Raw genomic sequence first — 14,540 nt, 5'->3', positions numbered from 1 at the left:
AATACTACCCTTTATAACTGATTCCATTATTAAATATTTATGAAGAATGGGTAATCTTCATAGAGTGGGTAACCTAATTGCTGGTGATCTGTGCAATGGAGGAACCAGATAGGCACAGGTCACTTTGGAGCTATTATTATATAATGAGACGGGTTTAATTTGTAACATTATAGTAAAGGTTCCTTTGACGATTATAATGTGATCACTGTCAAAGTCATTTTGAAATCTAAGTATAAAATAGGGGCTTACATTGAAATGAAACCAATTGTGCAAATTAGTGGAAGGAGGTGAAAATTAGAGTAAAAGACGTGATGGAAGATTAGAAATCATGAACGTTTAAAGAAACAATTGATAATCCTTGATGAAATTACACTACACTGCTTTAAGGACCGCATTTCAAAAATAGTCCAATCTGGCTAATCTGAGAAATAAAAGATTTTCAGTCTTAGTCGATGTGACCAAAAGCTTGATGATTGTGAGGATTTCAAAAATTAGCCAAGAAAGCAAGAGGTTGATTGAGGAAAAAAATAACAAATGAGAGAGGAAGAAAATAACAATAAATCTTTAAATATTGTAAGAACTTCTACAACTACCTAAAAAGAAGGCAACAGTAAAAAGGCAAAATTAAAATGAGAAATCAAAAAATACAGTCATTAAATAAATAAATGATTAAATAAGTATTTTGAACGGGTTAATGAGCTAATGAGTGATAAATGTTACATAAGGAGGGTTACCGGACAAGTTATTGGAATGGAATCTGCAAAGTCCATTGAGCCTGATGACCTACAGAGAGAATGCATTTCAGCCGATGTTCCAGACTATTTAGATTTTGAAAAGTCATCAGTCACATCAACATTATGGAAAGGGGATGGGAAAAATTGGGATTAAAAATGATGTGGCATTTCTTGGTCTTGACATTAATAGCAAGGAAAATGAAATTACCTTGAAATGGCGGGTGGGTGAAGGGGTGTGGTATTAGGCTATTTACTGAATCCAAATAATTATAAAAGGGCAATCACATTTAATAAACCAGATCTCAAGACAATGAAGACAGATCTATAGGTGCCTGAGATTGATAACCACAGTTTTGTCAAGATTATGGACAGTCTAAGTGCAAGCACTCACCTCATGGGGAGAGAATTTAAAAATCAGAGGTGCATAGAGACTTGGGAGTACTAGTGAGAGGTGAGTGTCTGGTGGGGACCAAAGATTGAGTGAGCTGCCCCAGAATGAAGATGACCAGCCCCTTCACCAGAGGCGCTCCCCCTTTGTGGACGCTCCATACACAGCAGCATACACTGGATGAATTCCTCTGTCCATAACTATTAGGAACCAGTACAGTTTTATCATACTGTAGTAGTATTATTAGTGTTCTAATTTGTTCTGTATTTCATTTAAATACATAATTTGTTACTCAGTTAAATGGTAGTTTGTCTTTTTTTTTAATACCTTTTTAACTATTTCCATGAAAATTCAGCTAATTGGGGCAGTGGCTAAATTGGGCCAAACTGTACTGGTCCCAGTGTGTCCCAATTAAGCACAATCCATTGTACTAACTACAAATGCTAGCCTAGTGTTTTAAAGAAATTTTGCAACATTTTCCTTATAAGTGCCTGGAAGTCCAGGATTTCATACAAATAAAGGGAGTTTGGATTTTTCTGAGTTCAGGGAGCTGTGGATTCAATGATTACACTTCAACATTGGCTCATCTGGATGCCAGTTTGTGGAGATTTACGCTACGTAAACTGTTCATCCCATTTAAGCTAGGTCTGACATTGCACGAGGAATTTTCCATCACAATGGAGACCAATGTGACAATGGATAAAATGTAAGGGAATGGAGCTTTTATCACAAGGTGTCCAGTGGGAGATCCCTACAGGGTAAGTGTGGAGTTGACATACAAGTCAGAGGTAGGTGTGGGTAGATCTGTACTGACTGTAAAATCCAGTCCACTTCATAAAGGAGTTCCCAATCGCTAACTCAAGATCCAGTCCATTGCACAAAGAACTGACAAAGATTTCCTTATCATCAAGTAAAGCATCTCTCTTGAAATTAAAGTATGTTCCTACCTTTGATATGTTACTTGATCGACTTGTTGAGCGTCTGGGAGACTTGTCATTCTGCAAAATGGACAAAATATAATGTGTTATGTTTAATCTTCACATCCATTCTAATTCAGATTTGTAGTAGCATAACATGGAAAATCAGTAGCATCGCAGCAATTTTCTTTATTGGTGAGAACCAATCTTCAATTATCTTGATATCCCTGAACATAAAAACTTCAGAATGTAAGAAATCTGAACAAGTGTGGGTATTTAGCCCTTTGAATTTCTTTACCATTCACTAATATCACGGCCTGTCTGAAAGCCATTTTCCCATCCAGTTCCTATTTTGCTTAATACACTGTGCATCCAAAAGCTAGTGATTTGAGTCTTGAATACAAACAATGTGATGGATATTCAACGTCATCGACAAGCTCAGCTTTCTTCTATTTTCTAAGGAAGCTAGATCCTTCAATGTGTGATGTTGGAGATCTTCTTTGCGGCTTTATGTTGGGGTGATGCACCATCATCAGTGCCGGTGATGCAAAATAAACTCATCAAAAAGGCTGGATCTTTTGGCTAAAACCTAGTTTCTTTTGGGTTGGTGGTGGAGAGGAGATCACTAAACAAGCTGATATTGACAATCTAGCACATCCTCTCCATGACCTACTGAATAAGCACCGGAGCACCCTTTAGAACAGACTCGTTCAGCTCTGCACTCACAAGGGTTGTTACAGAAAATCTTCCCTACCAAATGCCATAAACATATACAACAGTTCATCCCTGTGTAACAGGAGAATACACATCATAGTACAATGCCCTCTGTTTTATTATTTCGTACATTATTATTGCACATTGGTAAATTATTATTGTGTATATTATTGTTCTGTACTTCATTGTTAGTTACATCTGCACACTGCTAAGTGTGTTTTTAAATGTTGTTGCTATAATGAAATAATTTCCCACACAGGATCAATAAAGTACTTATTTCTATTATTATTATTATTAAATAGAGCAGCTGACACTTCTAAAGATCAAAATGTTGTTTTTGAATAAATTACAAAAGTGATGGAATTGACTGAATAGATGAAAACAGATTATGCTGCAGGTCAGGTCAGAGCCATAGGACAAAACACAGAGCTCTGTCTCAGGCTGAAGGCCCTTCATCAGAACTGGGTAGGAGACAAAAGAAGCTTAAGCTTACAGTGAGGGTTACAGCAGGGAGGGTGTCCCTGATAGTGTAAAACTTAGGTGACCATGGAGATAAGTTGTAAACAAGGTTATCTGAGTGAATTGCAAATATTCATAATCATGTAGGGCACAGAACGTTCTCGTCACTCATCCTGAATTGTTATCACTTTATATTGGTGATGTATTTCCCAATTCTGTATCATCTAGCCCCCCAAGATACCACCCTTTCAATTCCTTTTAGATAAATTCTAGTGAAATTTAAATCTCTTTTCACAGATTCCATAATTCCAGGAATCCAGCCCTACCTCCAAAGTAAAATTGTGCACAGTTTCCAAGTATAACCTTAACAGCTACACTGTTCTAACAATGCGTCATATGTTTGTGGTAAAGAACAACAATTCACTTGTAGGAATTACTTGCTCTTACAAGTAAGTACTTGTAAGATATTCTTACTTACAAGAATATCAAGCATTCCTCTATATCTTGATTACATCTTTCATCTGATGTTTAAGACAATTTCCCATTCTCAATCATATTTTACCTATCGTCTTAAGAATCCTTACTGCGGCATTAATTGGTGAAGTAAACTCTATTACAAGTTTTTTTTAAAATAACGAGTACATCATTAAGATTCCTTTTTTCATGAAGCAAACATAATAATTCTGGAGTCACAGCAAATTCATTATACATAACCTCCAGCCAAAACACTTAGCAAGTTATGCATTTGTCAGTGAGACAAATCTCTCCCTTCCAAAGTTATTAATCTTATTCAGGCGTGCATCAAATTCACTTTTGTAATGGGGGCTTGTTAATCACTTCAAATTAGCAGAATTCTCTTCTGAAACAACTCATTTATAAATATCTCAGTTAGTGGCTGCCTCATTTCAATTTGCTTCAGTTTTAAAGACCTGATGTTGCAGACCAAGTACGGAGTATATTGCAGGAGCATCTGAAAGTTTTGCATCTATCTACCACAAATCCCATCATGCCACAAGATGAATCCACTGGGCACAGGTCTGGGGAAGCGTCCTAATGGGCATAGGTCTAAAAATGTGTAAAGGAGCACCCGAGGTATGTGTCTTGTGGTATAGTGAGGACTTGGCACTGTCTTTAAACATTAATGAAAATAGCAATAATCACTGATTTAGTTCGTCCCCGGCTGTTTCCAGAAAGCTATAGCCTGAATGGTAATCTTTTCTCTTTCTCTTGGGGTTAAAGTTAGATGAAAGATGAATAGTTAATAATGGCAACTTCTCTGTGCCGTCAGTAAAATGTACTGTGGGGAAGGAGAAAAGGGAGTATATTATTGAACTTCCTACTCACAAGGATTGCTAGGATCATTAGAACAGCTGAAGCAATAAAACTATAATCCCCGGGTTATAGCTTTGCCATTTAAATAATTTATGTGAACTGCTGGCTGACTTGATAAAGCCTTCAGATTGTCAAATCCAATCTCATTCTTTGGCATTTTCATTCTTACTAATAAATTCAGTTACGGTCTTAACTGATTCTGAAATGTTTTGAAGCATGAAGTGAAGCAGTCTTCCTCAGTCTGCAGTCAGAAAAGTTAGTCACCTCAGGATACCATGCATTTGATACACATGAGCAGATAGCAACTAGAAATGTGCAGCACATGGAAGTACATGAACATTGCCTAAAACAATTCAGGGCACTGAAGGTGCATTGTATTATGCTTTGCCTAAGGAAACAGATTTGACCATTTCTTCAGGTCATGTTGAAAGAAAATATACAAGAATATATTGAAATCTAGAATAAAACAACATCTGTGTGCATTGTGTCTGTGTTGTGTCCGGTAGATAAAGCTAAAAGAAAGGCACTTACATTGCTTTAAAGGCTGTATAACTGCAAATATTATAAGCAACTTTATATTGATGTTTCTGCACAATCCTGGGCAGTTGTATAGTCTTGGCCTCATGTCACACATCTGACAATGACATGAAGGAGAAAAAATGCAGCGAAGTCCACTTTGTCCAAGCATGAGGAAGGCAGTCAGTTCGTAAATGACAAGTGGTTGCACTGGGTAAAAAATGAATGAATAGCTAAAAATCAACTGTAGTCAATGCACCTAACAGCTTAAAACTGTTTTCAAGAAGCAATACTATCCATGCCTCTCATGATTTTCCATACCTCACTCAGGACCCCTCCACTACAACACCACAGCCTTCCCCACTCTAGGGAAAGCAATTCCAACTTATGCAGTCTCTCCTCATCACTAAGACACTGGTGAATCTCCTCTGTACTCTCTGCAGAGCATCACACCTCTCCTTTACAGCAGTGACCGAAGATGCACACGACACTCCAGATGTGCCTGCACCAATACTTTGTAAAGCCATACCATAACTTAACTGCTCTATTATTCTCTGCCTGGTTTTCGGTATGTCTTCTTTGCCACCCTTTCTATCTTTGCTGGCACCTTCAGAGATCTTAAGACTTGGACACCAAGGTTCTCCTGATCCTTAATACTCTCAAGTGTTCTACCATTCACTTTGCATGTCAGACCCTGACCTGATCTCCCAAAATGCATCACTTCATGCTTAATCAAGATTAAATTCCATCTGCCATTGTTCTGTCCAATATAAGAGCTCTTCAATATCTTCCTGTAGCCTGTGACTATTTTCCCCATAAGCCACAATGCCAATAAATTCTGTGCCATTTGCAACTTACTAATTGTACTTCATACATTATCATCTAAGTTATTATCTTTTTCAACAGACACGGTTCTAGAATATGATCACATGCATATGTAACATGCTTTATATCTGTTTGTAGAGACGTGTAAGTGTATCAAAGCTTCTGAAGGCCAGTTAAAGATGACCATTAAGTGTATTTCTTACTGACAATATCCACATCCTGTGACTAAACAGAAAAACAAAGAGACTGTAAACTATTATCCACCTTCCTAAAATACACAGAAACCACACCACAGTATCTTGACGGACAGCATATTTTCATTTCAATTAAACAAAGGGATGTTTTCAATTAGTGAATGACAGAGTTTCTTCCTCCTTCTACTAACAATTCTACAGATAATTTGACTTGGACAGAAGACATCTGGTTAGGGAATTCAATATCACTGCTGATTAAACGGCTAATCAATGAAAGTTTGTGTCAGATTAATTTCATTAGAATATATTTCCCTGAGCACAATGTATAAATAAATTCAGAATGGACACCTATCTAAGCAATTTGCTGTTCTTGTTATTAATCAATGTTTGCTCCTTCTAAATGCATGTTGTCACATTTTTAATCAATTCAGCGCAATTCAAAAAGTCCAAAAGTGCGAAGGGCCCCGGTCATATTGTACTATTCCTCCCTCACCTTCACGTTGCCTTAGGACTTTGCTGTTGTTTTTCACTTGACAACTAATTTTAAAAGGGTGAACTTTATTCCAGTTTATGCCGCACCAGACTAGTACCGATAAGGTAGATCCTGATCTAGCAGATACCGCAAACTGGATTGTAGCAAATCACTGCCCTTTCAAAAACACCGCTAATTTTTATGGCTATTACACATACATTGTAAAACAGGTAGGTGATTTGTTGTTACTTTTATTATGGTTCACAAAAGGTAAGATCCACCTCAAACACTACCTCCAATGCTCGATCATGTCACAACCACAAATTCTGCGTCAAGATCTATTGTAACGTGAAGGGTTAGTTTGCTTGTCGGTTCAAAGCCGCTTCTACTGCGCCGGTCATCGATTGGCCTGTTTGAAGGATGCAGCACCTCTTTCCCATTGGTTGCATTGTGTGCCATGGCACTGGTGTCTGATTTCAGACACATCAGGGGCTTCCCTTTGATCTGAGCACGCACCTTCACACTGAGGTCACGAGTGCTGAAGAACCACTGGGAAAGTACACTGCAGATTTAGGAGGGTCCACATGCAGACTTAGCTAAGTATCTGTTTGTTGAATGTTTAGTTTTGTAGTTGGGGAGACTGAATGATGTACTTGCTGAGGTTGAAGTGTTACTGATGGTTAGTATTGTTGTTAGTTCATTTAAGTTCGAGTGGCTTAGATGTTTGGTTGAATATTTTACTGTTTGTCTGTAAATAAGTAATTAATGTGCTTATTCATAATCAGTGTCTTGTCTCACTTACTGTGGTGAACTACATATACCTGTCTGGACTGTTCCTGTGGCTCCTCCCACAGACCCCTGTATAAAGGCGACTGAGGCCTGTGCCCGGCCTCATTCTCCAGGATGTAGTGTTGTTCATTCTTCCAGTCAATAAAAGCCGATACCTCGCTTCTTACGTCTCAGAGTGAGTTATTGATAGTGCATCACTTACCAAACCTGTGAATCTGCTTCATTGTAACATCTATGCACATGTACAGGAGGGCTGCTCAACAGGTTTGACAACTGCATTTGTGACTATGCATATTCCAGCTAATTAGTGTTCCATTATGATGATATTTAACTCCCTTCTTTCCATTCCAGCCATTAAAGACTTGACCAAAAGCACAGCAATGTTTACGCTCCTTGCCTATCCTCAACCAGGAAAGAGGACTACAGTTTTGACAGATGCTGTCAAGGTGTGGTATTCAGTTAGTATTAGTTACTACTTCCAGCCACAGTTTGAACATTTTAGTTAGTGGTCCTGTTGGCCTAGCATTTTTCCTTTAAATTCTACAACAGTTCTCATTAAAGTCAGTGAACTGTTGACCTGCTTCAGTTACTCTCTCTCCACATTTGGCCCACATCTGAACATCTCAACAGATGATTAGCCTTGGATATTATGCAATAACTTGCATTTGAATACATTTCCTGTGTCTGCAACTTCATAGGCTACATGATGTGTAGATATGAACTTGGGACAGAGTCAGTGTAATGCTGTAAATAAACCCACCCAATCTGCCCTCAAAAGGTTAGTGGAGGGAAAACAGGGGAGTTCTTACCAGTGCATTTAATATTCCCAGGTGTAGCTACAGGAGAATCTATTCTTCTTCCACCATGATCCTGAGAAAATTGCATATCAAATAGCCTAGTTCTGCTCTTATTTCCTGTGGAAACTATTCCATAATAATCCCTTGTCCTCCAGTGTGACTCTTTCATTTCCCGCAAACCATTTGTCATGAGAACCTCTTCACATCTTGCCTTAATCAGTAGCATCAACACCATAGACTTCACTGCCTTTTGTCATCCATGATTTATTATTTTAACAAAGTGAACTAGCACTGACTAATATTTATGTGATTTCCCTTCAAGACAATCACCTTGTCTACTCAGCTGGCAATTCGTTTGTTGTGGGCAAGTCCAGACCATTCCCGCATGGCAAGTTAGAAACTCTTCCTTTTACTTCCTGAGCTGTGAATTAAAACTGATATTCTGCAAGTTACAAACCATGGGGAAATAACAATTATTTACAACCATGCAGCTCATTTCCATTAATATTAAATGTGCTTGAGACGTCAGTGTTTCTCATGGTATAATGACTAAAGGCCATTTCATTAGGTCAGTGTACCACTGATAGTGTGCTCCTTAAAGATAAATAATGAGGTTCTTTCACAGCCAAATAAATTTGCTGTGATTTATCGTGGAATATGGATTCACAATTGCAGATAGACTTTTGATTTTATATCACTGTAGCAGGCCAGGATTCAATCAACACAGATGCTGCTTGACTGTTTTAAGTAGTCTGTTTTTATTTCCAATATACACTTACATTGGTACAGTATCTGTGATCAACTCGTGTAGAGGCAATGATCCAGATCTCACTTTGATGATTTGTCACCTTCAGTAGTATCTTGTCCACAACCACAAGGGTCCTGTGCTGTGGGAAATAGGTGAAGTTACCCAGTGGTTCATTGAGAACCCTTCATTAGAGGTTTCAGTATGTCACCAATGATTAGTAAATTTCTATAGATATATGAAGGTGAGCATTTTGACTGATTGCATCACTGGTATGAGTAGAATCAAAAGACGCTGCATAGGGTTGTAGAAAAAAAACAGTTCTAATACGTTTTATAACTTCAAAACATTAAAATAATTCAAAGGAAGACACGGGAGTCCAGCAAAGCAGGTCTAACTTCATGCTTACTTTAAGCGAGGTGCACAGGTATCACATGGTAGCGTGATGAAGTATACAATTCATGTATTTTTACATATAGCCCGTAATGAATTATTTATACAAACATGAATACTTAATCAAACAACATATTTACAAGATTACTCAAATGTTACTAAAATATTAAATACACAACACTCCTTCCTGCTTAGCTATAAACTCCAACTCAATAGAAAATGTATCTCAACTACATTAAGAGATCAAGAACATAGTAAATTTTTAACTTGTCCCATTCAGACCTAAAGAGTTAATCACTGTAGAGGCTCTCTTATCTTTGTGAGATAACGTCTTTTCTGACAAGTGAGGTCACTCTGCTTGGCAGATGAGATATGTGTCTGTGAAAACATCAGCTCCAGGAACCTCCTCCACCAGGGTTGTAGGAGTTGACTTTGAAACTGCAGGAAGTGATTATGACAGCTCTGGACACCTTTCTTCTCCTTCCTTTTTCTTCTAGTTTGTGCATCTTCTTCTTGGGAAGGTGCATTTAGTTCACTGGAGTATTCTCTTATTAATCCTATTGCTCCCTTTATAAACTGATCTCTACATGGTTTTCTCATCCGTAAAATCCTCTGATGAATCCTCTGCTTTTGTATCTCCATTGACATCTTTCTTGTGGGCCATTCTGCGGGGCTTTGGTCTTTGCATCTACTACTGCAAGTAGCTTTTTGTCTCCCACTTGAAGTTCATGCAATAACCTTAATGCACACAGATTCTGATTCTTTATACTGACATAAGCTGAATGCTTGTAACTTTCCTGAAGCTCCCCGAACTCCCTTCCTGCTTAAAACCAACTCACATTCTGCAAGTAACTGCCTGACTAACATATCAGAAACTTTCGCTGATATGTTGCCTACAAAAATGGTTGTAGTTGGACCACTGCTTTTGTCACTTTTATGTTTCCTCTGAGCAGCATGGTCCTTCCTTGATCCAATATGCTTTCCACCCAGAGGCACAGAGGTTGATACCAGCACCTGTTTGTCCTTGGTTGGGCAACAGTTCATGGTGTTTGGCATGGAAACAGTTGTGTCAGGCCCATCAAACCTGCCCAGCCATTCAATAAGATCATGGCTGATCTGTCCATAAACTCGGCTCCATCTACCTGCCTTTTCCCCATAAACCTTAATTCCCCTACTATGTAAAAATCTATCTAACTGTATCTTAAATATATTTAGTGAAGAAGCCTCAACTGCTTCCCTGGGCAGAGAATTCCACAGATTCACCACCCTCTGGGAAAAACAGTTTCTCCTCATCTCTGTCCTAAATCTTTTCCCCTGAATCTTGAGGCAATGTCCCCTAGTTGTAGTCTCACCTAGCAATGGAAACAACTTTCCTACTTCTATCTTACCTATCCTTTTCAAAATTTTGTATCTTTCTATAAGATCTCCTCTCATTCTTCTGAATTCCAGTGAGTATAGTCCCAGGCGACTCAATCTCTTCTCATAGGTTAACCCCTTCATCCCTGGAATCAACCTGGTGAAGCTCCTCTGCACTGCCTCCAAAGCCAGTATATCCTTCCTCAAGTATGAAGACCAGAACTGCACACAGTACTCCAGGTGCGGCCCCACCTGTATAGTTGCAGCATGACCTTCCTGCTCTTGAATTCAAACCCTCTAGCAATGAAGGCCATCATTCTGTTTGCCTTCTTAATCAAGTCAATCAAGATTTGAATAGCTTAACAGAAAGCCGTTGATTAGACAATCAAGACTTGAACAGCTCAGACTCAGCAGAAAGCAGCTGATTGGGCAATCAAGGTCAGGTGACCAAGCAATTTGAAAAGGTCAAACAAATAAATAGAGGGTTACCTCAAGCAGAGCAGCCTGTGGAAAGTGAAGGAGTGGAGATTTGAGGCTTTGACTTGAGAGGCTTCAATGAGAAGAGGCTGAGGATGAGCTTCACTCCAAGTGAGGTAAGGCCGGGTAAGTTCCTTTCAAAGGAGAAAGTTTCAAAAGTTGAGGCAAGTATTGGGTAGGTCATGGCAGCTGAGATCAGCTCTGTGCTTTGTTCATCCTGCAGCATGTGGGAAATCAGGGATACTTCCAGTGTCCCTGATGACTATGTGTGCAGGAAGTGTGTCCAACTGCAGCTTCTGGCAGACCGCATTGAGTATCTGGAGCTGCGATTGGATTCATACTGGAGCATCTGCGATGCTGAGAAAGTTGTGAATAGCACGTTCAGTGAGTTGGCCACACCGCAGGTAAAGGCTACACAGGCAGAAAGGAAAGGGGTGGCCACTAGACAGTGTAGCAGTAGGCAGGTAGTGCAGGAGTCCCCTGGGGTCATCTCTCTCCTAAACAGATATACTGTTTTGGATACTGTTGAGGGAGATGTCTCATCAGGGGAAGGCAGCAGCAGCCGAGTTCATTGCACCATGGGTGGCTCTGCGGCACAGGAGGGAAGAAAAAGGAGTGGGAGAGCTATAGTGATAGGGGATTCGATTGTAAGGGGAATAGATAGGCGTTTCTGTGGCCGCAAACGAGACTCCAGGATGGTATGTTGCCTCCCTGGTGCAAGGGTCAAGGATGTCTCTGAGCAGCTGCAGGACATGCTGGAATGGGAGGGTGAACAGCCAGTGGTCGTGGTGCACATAGGTACCAACGATATAGGTAAAAAACGGGATGAGGTCCTACAAGGAGAATTTAGGGAGTTAGGGGATAAACTAAAAAGTAGGACCACAAAGGGAACAATCTCTGGATTAATACCAGTGCCACGTGCTAGTCAGAGTAGAAATAGGAGGATATTTCAGATGAATACATGGGTTGAAAAATGGTGCAAGGGGGAGGGATTCAAATTTCTGGGGCATTGGAACCAGTTCTGGGGGAGGTGGGACTGGTATAAACAGGATGGTCTGCACCTGGGCTGGACTGGAACCAATGTCCTGGGGGGAGCGTTTGCTACTGCTGTTCAGGAGGCTTTAAACTAATGTGGCAGGGGGATGGGAACAAGTGCAGAGAGACAGAGGGGTGTAAAATAAGGGTAGAAGCAAAAAGTAGTAAGGTGAAAAGTAAAAGAGGCAGGCAGACAAATCCAGGGCAAAAGGCAAAAAGAGCCACTTTTCAAAAATAATTGTATAAGGGCTAAGAGTGTTGTAAAAACAAGCCTGAAGGCTTTGTGTGTCAATACGAGGAGCATTCGTAACAAGGTGGATGAATTGAATGTGCAGATAGTTATTAATGAATATGATATAGTTGGGATCACAGAGACCTGGCTCCAGGGTGACCAAGGATGGGAGCTCAACATCCAGGGATATTCAATATTCAGGAGGGATAGACAGAAAAGAAAAGGAGGTGGGGTAGCATTGCTGGTTAGAGAGGAGATTAACGCAATAGAAAGGAAGGACATTAGCCTGGAGGATGTGGAATCGATATGGGTAGAGCTGCATAACACTAAGGGGCAGAAAACGCTGGTGGGAGTTGTGTACAGGCCACCTAACAGTAGTAGTGAGGTTGGGGATGGCATTAAACAGGAAATTAGAAATGCATGCAATAAAGGAACAGTAGTTATAATGGGTGACTTCAATCTACATATAGATTGGCTGAACCAAATTGGTAAGGGTGCTGAGGAAGAGGATTTCTTGGAATGTATGCGGGATGGTTAGTTAGCAATCTTGTCGTGCGAGGCCCCTTGGGTAAGAGTGACCATAATATGGTGGAATTCTTCATTAAGATGGAGAGTGACATAGTTAATTCAGAAACAAAGGTTCTGAACTTAAAGAAGGGTAACTTTGAAGGATGAGATGTGAATTAGCTAAGATAGGCTGGCAAATGATACTTAAAGGGTTGACGGTGGATATGCAATGGCAAGCATTTAATGATCGCATGGATGAACTACAACAATTGTTCATCCCAGTTTGGCAAAAGAATAAATCAGGGAAGGTAGTGCACCCATGGCTGACAAGGGAAATTAGGGATAGTAACAAGTCCAAAGAAGAAACATATAAATTAGCAAAAAAAAGTGGCACACCTGAGGACTGGGAGAAATTCAGAGACCAGCAGAGGAGGACAACGGGCTTAATTAGGAAAGGGAAAAAAGATTGAGAGAAAGCTGACAGGAAACATAAAAACTGACAGTAAAAGCTTTTATAGATACGTGAAAAGAAAAAGATTGGTCAAGACAAATGTAGGTCCTTTACAGTCAGAAACAGGTGAATTGATCATAGGGAACAAAGACATGGCAGACCAATTGAATAACTACTTTGGTTCTGTCTTCACTAAGGAGGACATAAATAATCTTCTGGAAATAGTAAGGGACCGAGGGTCTAGTGAGATGGAGGAACTGAGGGAAATACATGTTAGTAGGGAAATGGTGTTAGGTAAATTGAAGGGATTAAAGGCAGATAAATCCCCAGGGCCAGATGGTCTGCATCCCAGAGTGCTTAAGGAAGTAGCCCAAGAAATAGTGGATGCATTAGTGATAATTTTTCAAAACTCCTTAGATTCTGGATTAGTACCTGAGAATTGGAGGGTGGCTAATGTAGCCCCACTTTTTAAAAAAGGAGGGAGAGAGAAACTGGGGAATTATAGACCGGTTAGTCTGACATCGGTGGTGGGGAAAATGCTAGAGTCGGTTAACAAAGATGTGATAACAGCACATTTGGAAAGAGGTGAAATCATCGGACAAAGTCAGCATGGATTTGTGAAAGGAAAATCATGTCTGACGAATCTTATAGAATTTTTTGAAGATTTAACTAGTAGAGTGGATAGGGGAGAACAAGTGGATGTGGTATATTTAGATTTTCAAAAGGCTTTTGACAAGGTCCCACACAGGAGATTAGTGTGCAAACTTAAAGCACACGGTATTGGGGGTATGGTATTGATGTGGATAGAAAATTGGTTGGCAGACAGGAAGCAAAGAGTGGGAGTAAACGGGACCTTTTCAGAATGGCAGGCAGTGACTAGTGGGGTACCGCAAGGCTCAGTGCTGGGACCCCAGTTGTTTACAATATATATTAATGATTTAGACGAGGGAATTAAATGCAGCATTTCCAAGTTTGCCGATGACACGAAGCTGGGTGGCAGTGTTAGCTGTGAGGAGGATGTTAAGAGGATGCAGGGTGATTTGGATAGGTTAGGTGAGTGGGTAAATTCATGGCAGATGCAATTTAATATGGATAAATGTGAGGTTATCCACTTTGGTTGCAAGAACAGGAAAACAGATTATTATCTGAACAGTGGCCGATTAGGAAAAGGGGAGGTGCAACGAGACCTGGGTGTCATTGTACACCA

At 39.9% G+C, this 14,540-nt stretch overlaps 1 protein-coding gene across 7 annotated transcripts in view; it reads right to left on the bottom strand.

Moving 5' to 3' along the window:
• Positions 1 to 14,540, bottom strand: part of LOC140726502 (E3 ubiquitin-protein ligase MARCHF1-like) — a 510,551-nt gene that overhangs the window by 88,333 nt on the left and 407,678 nt on the right. For all 7 annotated transcript variants that reach the window (XM_073042973.1, XM_073042974.1, XM_073042972.1 and 4 more), the window contains one exon: positions 2,070 to 2,120. In XM_073042973.1, coding sequence (XP_072899074.1) covers positions 2,070 to 2,120 — 51 coding nt within the window. The remainder of the gene's footprint in view (positions 1 to 2,069; positions 2,121 to 14,540) is intronic.

Source organism: Hemitrygon akajei, chromosome 4 (genome assembly GCF_048418815.1).
Source record: "Hemitrygon akajei chromosome 4, sHemAka1.3, whole genome shotgun sequence".
Taxonomy (NCBI): Eukaryota; Metazoa; Chordata; class Chondrichthyes; order Myliobatiformes; family Dasyatidae; genus Hemitrygon; species Hemitrygon akajei.
Note: the sequence above shows the minus strand (reverse complement) of the source record. Positions and strands in the feature narration are given on the sequence as shown.